This window comes from Vombatus ursinus, unplaced genomic scaffold, assembly GCF_900497805.2.
Source record: "Vombatus ursinus unplaced genomic scaffold, bare-nosed wombat genome assembly UNPS02014863.1, whole genome shotgun sequence".
In the NCBI taxonomy this organism is placed as follows: Eukaryota; Metazoa; Chordata; class Mammalia; order Diprotodontia; family Vombatidae; genus Vombatus; species Vombatus ursinus.
Genome location: NW_020954641.1, coordinates 1764093 through 1774206, shown reverse-complemented (window position 1 = coordinate 1774206; position 10114 = coordinate 1764093). Strand labels below are relative to the sequence as shown.

At 37.6% G+C, this 10114-nt stretch overlaps 1 protein-coding gene across 1 annotated transcript; it reads right to left on the bottom strand.

Annotated features, from left to right (window-relative positions):
• Positions 1–506: 506 nt before the first annotated feature.
• On the bottom strand, positions 507–5402 carry SPINK7 (serine peptidase inhibitor, Kazal type 7 (putative)). The gene is made up of 4 exons (XM_027841703.1): positions 5260–5402; positions 3702–3727; positions 2258–2382; positions 507–779 (listed from the first exon to the last, which is right to left on the bottom strand). Exons 1-4 carry the CDS (start codon positions 5363–5365, stop codon positions 734–736), a joined length of 303 nt encoding a protein of 100 aa, XP_027697504.1. The 5' UTR covers positions 5366–5402; the 3' UTR covers positions 507–733.
• Between the last annotated feature and the right edge of the window lie 4712 nt (positions 5403–10114).

Sequence of the window (10114 nt, the reverse complement as noted above, 5' to 3'; positions counted from 1 at the left end):
CAAGTATCTGACACTACATTTGAACTCAGGTCTTCCTGACTCCAGGGTCAGTGCTCCATCCATTGCTCCACCTAGCTGTCCCCACTTTAAAGTTTATTGTTAAGTATCTGTTCAGAAATTTAATCAATCTGAGTCCTTATTTCTAGATTATTATAACAGTATACTTCCTGTCTTCTTTGAATGCTTATTCTATCCTTTTACTTTGTCCTGCCTACATAATGATTGCTCACCTTTCTATAATACACTATTGTTTATAAAATGATTTTTCCTAACACCCCCTAGGAGATAGGTAACATAAATATTCCCATTGCCATTCTACAGATATAGAAACTGAGGCCCAGATAGGCAGAGGTAAAAGACTCATCTTGTTAGTAACTAGAAGATCCAGGACTAAAACTCATGTTTTCTTGTTCCAAGTCCACTGAGAAACACAGCTTATCATGTGGTGGCAGACTGAATATATTTATGTTAACCATGAGAATCTGATTTCACAACTGAATCCCAACTTTCAGTAATATTATTTTTATTGAAAAGGAAAACTAAATGTGTTGTGTTTTACAGATATGTAAGGGCAGGAGGGATACCACAGGTACTGCCAGAGAATAGCAACTAGATTGGAACATCAGTCAGCCCACCCACACACATGCAGGAAACATCAGGGAACCAAAGTGGTTCAGATGGTGATGAAGATGATGAAGTTACCATTTTTCTATTCTCTTATTCATGGGGGGAGTTAGCAATGTCCATCACGAAGATAAGTCACTTTTCCATTTGTTTTCCTAAGGACAGAGAAGAGTAACAAGTGTTATGAGTTACAGATTCACACAATGTCAGGAGTAGTGGCCACCTTAGTGTAACCCATTAGTCCAAACTACCTTAGAGGGAAACTAAGTCCTAGATATGCTAAGGGAACTGTATAAGGTTACACAGTGGCAAGGCTAGAACTAGAAACCAGGTCTTTCAACTTCCAGATCAGGACTACTCACAGAATCATGACATAAGAGTCAGAAAGGTACTTCAGAAGGTATCTAGACCAACCTATACCTGAACGGGAATCTTTGGGAAGTGGTCATCCATTTTTTTGCTTGAATATTTCCACTAAGGAGGAAAGTGCTATCCCCTAAGATGCCATTCAACTTTAAAACAGCTCTATTGCTAGTGTGTATGTGTATGTGTCTGTTTACATATCTATATCTATATCTATATCTATATCTATATCTATATCTATATCTATATCTATATCTATATCTATATACATGTACACACACACACATAGATTTTATATATATATATATATACATATACATACATATATATATATATACACACACACACATATATATATATATATATGTATTTTTTTTCCTTTTGGTCCCGGAGGACAGAACTAGAAGCAATGAGTATAGGAGTATAAATATGTGTGTATGTGTATATATGTATATATGTGCATATGTATATATGTATGTGTATGTACATATACCTGCATATATACATGCATGAACATACATATACATGCATATATACACATATGTATATGACCCTCTGGGACCAAGCAGAAAAAGTAATTCTTCTTCTACATAGAAGGACAACTATTTTGTTTTTGTCTTCTTTTCTGTTGTGTCATACTGTTAAATCATGCTGAACTTATAGTCCATAAGATTCCCAGGTTTTTTCCACACAAACTACTTAACAGCCATTCATGCCTTCCCTGTCTTATATTTGTGCAGGTGATTTCTTGAGCCCAAGGGCAGGACTGTATATTTATCTTTATTAAACAGCATCATATTAGATTTAATCCTTTCTTGAGATCTCTTGAGTCTGAATTTTGTTTAATGTGTTAGCCATTCTTTTAAGCTGTATGTCACCTGCAAATTTTTGCAGGCAGTAATTTTTGCTTTTAGCTAAATTACTGATAAATAAGTTGAATAGTACAGGATGAAAGAAAGAGCTAGAAGGCCCTTCACTAGAGATCTTTGTTTGGATATCTATCCATTACCCTTGAAGCCTTTAATGCAGATAGTTCTGAATCTACCAAATTGTATTCTCATGCAGCACACATGTCTTTAGCCTATCTACAAATCTTTCATGAAAGAATTTATATAATATATATATATATATATATATATATATATATATATATGTCTACCTCATTTCCATGAGAAGCTAGTCTGGTAATTCAATCAGAAAAGGAAGTGCTATGTATGTATGAAGCAGTGACCCTCACCCTGCCATTCCTTCAGCCTCTTTCCATACTCACAAGTTCTCTATGCACAGATGACATCCATTGCCATAAGTCATGTAGTCAGAACCACACACAGGGAAATATGTAACAGGGCAGGGAATAGCTGACACTGGGAACTTCTTATAAATGCTGCAGTCTTCCTAGAAAGGAGGAAGAGGAGGGAGTGATGGAGGGAGGGAGGGAGAGAGAGAGAGAGAGAGAGAGAGAGAGAGAGAGAGAGAGAGAGAGACTTAAAACTCTTGACCTTATAAACTCATAAGACAGGCAAGTCACTGTACTTACAGGAAAAGAATCCTGGCCTAAAATCTAGAGACCTGTTTGCAAATCTTGACTCTGACATCAACTTACTGGAAGCTTTCAGTTAAATTATATCCTTCTCTAAGTATCAGTTTTTTCAGCTATAAAGTGAGTGGTTTGGATTAGGTAATTGCTGAGATCCCTTCCAATGCTATTATTCTGTCTTACTTTCAAAGTCCCTCTCAACTCTTATTTTCCAAGATCCATTCCAGCTTGAATAAATAACATTCTTAGTTGTAAGGGCCATTCCTGCTGAGACATTTCATGTTTTATTTCTCAAGCTCATGATAAGTCTGAAGTTCTGTGTTTTAATACTCCCTCCAGGTTGGCCTTCCTGTGTCTTTTGATGTTCTTTGAATCCATTTCACCCTTCCCTTTATGAGGAGAGGCTGACCATAGACCAGGATACATCTCTGTGTGGCAGAAGTTGAGCCTACAGCTCCTGCCTTTAATAATACCTTGCAGGAGAAGGTGAAGTTGACAAAACCAGTGTATTCTAGAATATCCTCTTCTATCTGTCCATAAGATTTCCTAATATTACCAAGGGTCATTTATGTAAGTAAGAGGAGAGGGTTTCACTCTTCAAGGGATTTTCTACAGGGATGATGAGGCAGGGAAGTTACTTCCCCAGTTCAAGCTCTATTTTTCATCTCTCCTATCCACACACCTAGAAGTGATCTTTGTAGTCAAATCCAATCTTGACATTTTACAAATAAGGAAACTAAACTTTCCCAAAAGGGGAAGCTACTTGCTCTCAGTCCCATAACTAACAGGTACTAGAAATAAATTTGAGCATAGATGTCCTAGTCTTAAGAGTAGTGTTTTTCAATGAGAAATCACTGCATGTAATAACAATTCTTATTATACTTTACAGAGAACTTTCTACACAACAGTTTTGTGAGATTGCTAGTGGAAGTGTTATTGTTCTCATTTTATAGATGAGAACATCAAGTCTCAGAGAATGACAAGTCACATAGCTAATGTTGGGCTTAGAACTCAAACCCAAGTCCTCTGATTCCAAGTTCACTGTAATGAGGCCCCTCCTCTTTTAGGGACCTTCTTGATCCCTACAGTGTAGCATAGGATTCTATGTTCATTCAATTCTTGCCCAATGAATGTATGGTAATGAATAATAAGAAGGAAATGAAAACAATCTGCTTACCTTCCCTAAATTCTGACCAGGAACTCCTGAAACAGAAATAGAGAGAGAAGTTCAGTTCAGTGATCGCTGTTCTCCTTCAACTAAGTGACAAAGGCTGGGTTTAGGCTGTGCAGATTGTTAGCTTCTGAACTGTCGTTGTTGGTTTATAATTTAGGCCTGGGCCACTCTTGTTCAGCCCAGGTCAGTCAACAAGCTTTTTCTTTTCTCTATTATCTATCCACATAAATATCAAGGGAAGAGCACTTGACTTGGAATAAAGAGAACTGGGCTAGGGGCTGAGTTTTCACACTTACTAGCTCTGTGACACTGGAAGGATGGAAAGAAACAAGCATTTGTTAAGTGCATACTATATAATAGACAATGTACTAAGCACTTGGCAAATATTAACCCATTTAATCCTTGCAGCAACCCCGGGGGTTAGGTGCTATTTATTTCCCCCATTTTATAGTTGAAGAAACTGAGGCAGACTGAGGTTAAATGACATGGTCAGAGACATACAGTTAGTAAGTGTCTGAGGTCTTTCTGACTCCTGATCTAGGGCTCTGTCTATTGCACTATCTATCTGGCTCTAGGCAACTGTGTAAGACAGTTGAGAACTTGACCTCTAAGCCTCTATTTACTCATCTGCAAAATGGAACTACTTGCACTATTTACTTTATAAGCATTTTAGGCAAGCACTTTGTAAACTTTAAGGGGAAGAGGAGAAGAGAATAAGCAATTATATATCACCTACTATATGTCAGGCACTATGCTAAGCACTTTACAAATATCTCATTTGATCCTCAAAATAACCCTGCTGTTATTATCCTCATTTTACAGTTGAGGAAACTGAGGCAAACAGAGTTTAAATGACTTGCCCAGGGTCACAGTTCTATGTGAATCTGATGCCAGATTTGAACTCAGGTCTTCTTTAATCGAGGGCCAGCAAGCTATCCACCACACCATCTAGTTACCTAGCTAGAAATAAAGACCCAGCTTTTGACCTAGAGAGAATCTTAGAGTTTATTTAATCTAACCTCATTTAATAGATGAGCTGGTACTTTCAGATCATAAAATGTTAGAGCTGGAGGGAACCTTAGAACAAGCTCTTTCTACAGATGTAGAAACTGGGGCTCAGAGAAGTGGTTTAACTTGTTGAAGGTCACTGAGCACATCAATGGCAGAATTCCAACTTTCAGAACTTAGGTCTGTTGACTTGCAGGCAAGGATTTTCTCCACGGTGTCACGTTGTATCTCTAAATCAATATAACCAGTTAATATCAGGAATAACAATAATAAATGGCATCTATGTAAGCTTTTATTATCACTTCCCATACATTACTTAATCTGATCCTCATAACATCATGGCGAGGGAGGCAGGATAAGCATCATTATGCTCATTTGACAGCCTGGGAGACAACTTCAATGAAAGGAAGTTACAAGGCCCTGAAGCTAGGTCTCCTAATTTTCAGATCAGGACTCCTTTCTGTCCCTGTCAGGAAAACTCATCCTATTGAGACTAGTTGGGGGAAATCCCAGGGTAAAGATACTTTTAGAGAAGGAGTTCTATTTTACTCACGGGAGGCTAGGCAGAGATGAGCCAGGGCAAACAATAGTAGGAAACCCCCACTGATCTTCATGGTCAAACTGGTAGAGTTGGAATCACTGGCAAGAGACTTCTCCATGGAGAGTAGTGGATTAGTACCCAAGAGTGGGATCACTTTTATATGCCCACAGAGGTATTCTCCACCTATATATTGTAATCTTACAGAGACACTATACAAACTGTTGGCACATCCTGGGTGGGGGAACTCCTCCCACCTAATTGTTAAGTCCAACCAGTCAGACAACTGGGTTATTAACTTTATTTGATGTAACAAATAATTCAGTGATGCTTTTAAGAGCGGAGATCATGTCATGAAGTAGTTCTCATAATTTCACAAATTTTTTTTTTCACTTGGCACTTTTGATTTCATTGAAATAGGAAATTCCAGTGAGTTCTCCCATACAGTTCTCCAGTGAAACTCCCTCTACCAAGGCAGACCAATAACTGCTCTATAGCTTAAATTCAGAGAATTACCTGGAGCCATTGGAGATTAAGTGACTTATCCAGAGTCATACAGTCAGTAGGTTAGAAGCAAGACTTGAACCCAAGTCTTCTTGACTCTGAGATTGGCTTGATATCCACAAATGATTTTAATTCATGGTGCATTAGTAATAGTGACATTTATTTAATGCCTTGTATTTACAAAAGCACTGAGTGTGTTGGATAGAGTCTTAGATTTTGCACCAGGAAACCTAGATTTGAAATGCCAGCTATCAGAATGGTTAATTGTGTGGCAATGGTCCTACTCTAGGCCTCACTTTCTTCATCAATGAAATGAAAAGTGTAAACTTCATGCTCCCTTCTAGCTCTAATGATAAATGTTCCTCACTATATCTAGGAAGGAGGGATGGAATATCATTATCCCCATTTGACAGAAGAGGAAGGGTTCATATATATTCAGTGCCATAGTCTCATAACTAGGAAGGGACAGAATCTGGATTCCACCCAGCTCTTCTGTCCAGGACTCTTTCTAGTACATCACCCTGCTTTTCTACGAAACATAGTATAGATAAGGGTCAACTTCAGTATGCATAAGAGAAATTAGCCTGGCACAGATGATTCTGACCTACCATCTGCAAACTTGCCAAATGTTCACCTAGAATAAGAAAATTGCACTTCTAGAGATTAAGTATTCATTTGATATCATCTTCTTAATATCTCACCTGCTTGTTCCTTTTGGAAGAGAAGATTTAGTAAGTGAAGGATGAGGACTTGAGCAGAAAGAGGAGGAGGACTCTAGGAGAAAGACAAGAAGGAATCAAGGAGAAAAACTGGAATGGAAGAAGGATGTTGTTAAGACAAGAGAAACAAAATCTAATATATCCATCAAAGCCTTCATCATGTGAAGAAGAGAAGCATCACTAGAGTTCAGGATTACCACCAGCACTTTGCTATAGCAGTTGTCCTGGCTGGTTGACCACAAGTGCCAGCAGAACAATGGTAGCCTGGGGTCTCTGGATCATGGACCGGTATCAGGTTGTCTGTGAATGTGGATGAGGAAAAATGACATCTTGACGTTCTAACCAAAATCTAGCTCTCATTCCCTTATCTAAAAGTATTTTTTTCTGGGAAAGGATGCAAAGACTCCACCAAAGACTGCCAAAGGGATATAGGACACATAAAAGGTTAAGAATTCCTGGACTAGCCAAAAAGAGGAAATATGAGAAGTTTGGGAAAGTGATCAAAAGCTTGGTGCAGAGTAAGGAGGAAATTTCAATATCTTGACATTTACTAGAGCTCTCTTCATATAAAAAGTAGAGTAGTTACTCCTTCCAGGATTTTCTCTAGTAGTAATCTCATCTTTTGAAAGGTAGAGGAAATAACAAAGGGAATTGCTAGTCTGGATCTGATTCTTACCAACCAGGAAGAACTAGAGACTGAAGTAGAGAAATTTGGAACCTTATGGAAAAATGTCCATTCTGTGTTCGATTTTATGATAGATTGTGCCAGGTTAGTCCCATTTCATTCATTTTTAAAAATTGATTATTTTGTTCATATACCACGGACAATGATTGGCTGCACATTGATTCACATGACATAACTTTTTAGCCATTCTTCAACTAATGGGCACTCATTTTGTTTACAGTGCTTTGCTATCACAAAATATACCACTAAGATTATTTTGGTATACATTGACTTTTTGTTTCTATTTTTCAGTTCCTTGGAATATATGCTTAGTAGTAGGATTGGTAGCTCAAAGGGTTTGAAGTGTTTAATCACTCTTCTTGCATAATTTCAACTTATCAAGAAAAGTTAGACTCTTCACAGTTTCATCAAACAATCTCTCCAACATTGACTTTTATTTTGGTTAGCTTTAGTGATTTGATAAGTATAAGGTGAAACCTTAGAGATATTTTTTTGCATTTTTTTGTTTCATTTCCTTTTTCTTCTTTTTTTTATTGGGAATATTAGATTGGAAGACAAGGAGGATGCCATAGACATAGTAAACTTTGAATTTAGCAAAGCATTTGTTAAAATGTCTCACATTATCCTTGTGGATGGGATGTAGATATGAGGATTATACTATTATACATTTTCTTGGGAAAAAGACTGGCTTGAATGATTGGACCAAAGAATTCAGTCATTAATAGATCATTGTAAACCAAGAAGGAGTTCTCTAAAACGGAAACTCCATGGAGTTATCTTTAACCACATTCAACACTTTAATTAATGTCTTGGATGAAAGCAAAAATGATGGCATTAAATCTACAAATGCCAAAGCTGGTGGGGGAGAAGATATATATTAAATTGGATAATGGTATCAAGTCTCCTCCAACCTTGCCAAATTAGAGTAATGGGTGAGTCTTTATTGGAATTGATGTAAACCCTACATTTAGTTTTTAAAGATCAACTGCCCAACTAGAGGTTAGCGGAAATGTGATGAAACAGTTTACATGAAAAAAATGATAATTTTATTGGACCATAAATTCATTATGAGATAATAGTGTGACATAGCAACCAAAAGACTTATCCCACATCTGGAATGCTATGTTTAATTCTGAGTGTCATTCCCCAAGGAGAATGTAAACCTCTTGAGTCTGTGGTAATTTTTGTTTTGTTTTGTTTTGTATTTATACCATCAGCACCTAACAGGGTGCTTGGCATAGATTACACGCTTAATAAATAGTTAGAATGGATTGGATTGGATGAGTGTCTTCTAAGATGTCAATGGAACTTTTGATAGAGAGACTACCCAAGCTGATGCAATAATAGAGTCTTGACATGTGGAATTTAGCATCATCATTATTGACATATCTGAAATACTGATAAAGAAAAAATAATAATGATACCTCAAGGCAACTGCATGTTATGAAAGTATTTCAGTGAGCTGAGAAAGAAATCTTTTAAATTTCCTCGGACTAGGTTGATGAATTTGCAAATTGCTTTTCCTGCAAACATTACTCATCACTGTGGCATTACCTTTCACTATGCTGCATGGACATGTCTGACACTGCTCACCCAGAACCTCGCCTTTAAAAGTATGTTGAAAGTAGGCTAAATCTTTGGATTTCCAGAAGAGGAAACTGACACTTGGAGACAGAAAATGACTTGTAGTGTTTTACCACAACTTTATAGTTGAAGCAGCGATATGTCTCAGGTCTCTAAATTCTCAGGTTAGTGATATTTCTGGTCCCACCTTTCCAAAAACTAGCCTATATAGGTTCTGGGTAGCAAACCCTGAACTTTTATGTTCTATGAAAGACATTATCTAGTTTTTCCAGTTGGTTTCTAATTTCAGCCTCAGGCAGACCATGAAAACCCTCGTGGCCATTCAACAGGACATGTTCTGACAGGTACCTCTTAACTCTGGACGTGCAAGAGTGATTGGCTTGTTTACCTCAGTCAATATTTTCTTAAGGGAAGTAAGAATTTGCCTTACCAGAATGACTTCTTGCTTAAAATGTTAGCTTTTCTATATTTAAGTCCCAGCTCTTCTATTTACAGGCCAAGAGACCTTGGGAAAGTCCCTTTTTTCCCCCTGAAGTTCAGTTTCCTATATTATTCTTACCAGAGGAACAATATATTAATTATAGCTTGCCTCACAGGGTTGCTATAAGGGAAATGTGCTGTGAACTGTAACTCCCATTAAAATGTGGCAGCACACTCTAGTGGGTAGAGAGCATGACTTTCAGTTCAGAAGACTGATTCAAATCTTGCCCTCAGACACTTAGTAGTTATGTCACCCTGGGAATATCATTTAATAACAGTGGGACTCAGTTTTCTCATTTGTAAAATGAGGTTAGAATCTATGATCTCTAAGTTTCCGTCCAATTCTAAACATGATTCTGTGACTGCTATCCTGATTATTCTTGAGCTGTTATCTAGTTCAACCCCTACTTGAAGTACAAATCTCCTCTTTAACATCTCTGGCAAGTGACTATCCAATCTCCACTTGAAAACCTCCAATGATTGGGGACTTTATTACTATGAAGTTCATCGTTGCAGTTCTCTAATATTTAGAAAGTTTCCTCTTATATTATGTGCTCAGAAGACAGAGGGCGACAGGATCACAAATTTAGAGCTAAGAGAGCTTCCTGAGGTCACCTCATAGTTCAACTCCCTCATTTTACTGATGAGGAAACCTAGCATCAGAAAGGTGAACAAAGTCAATTTTCAAACTGAGGTCCTCTGACTCTATGTCCAGCATTGCTTCCTCTGCCAAGCTGTCTCTAGGAGGCCTATATTCTTCTAGCTTTTGTTTGCTATGAGTTTTTGACCTTTAGAAAGTTGCATCACCACTTTGCTCCTCAGTTTCTTCATTGTAAAATAATGGAATTAATGAGATGTTTTCTAAGGTCTTCCCTGCTCTGCCAATCTAGTTTCCAAG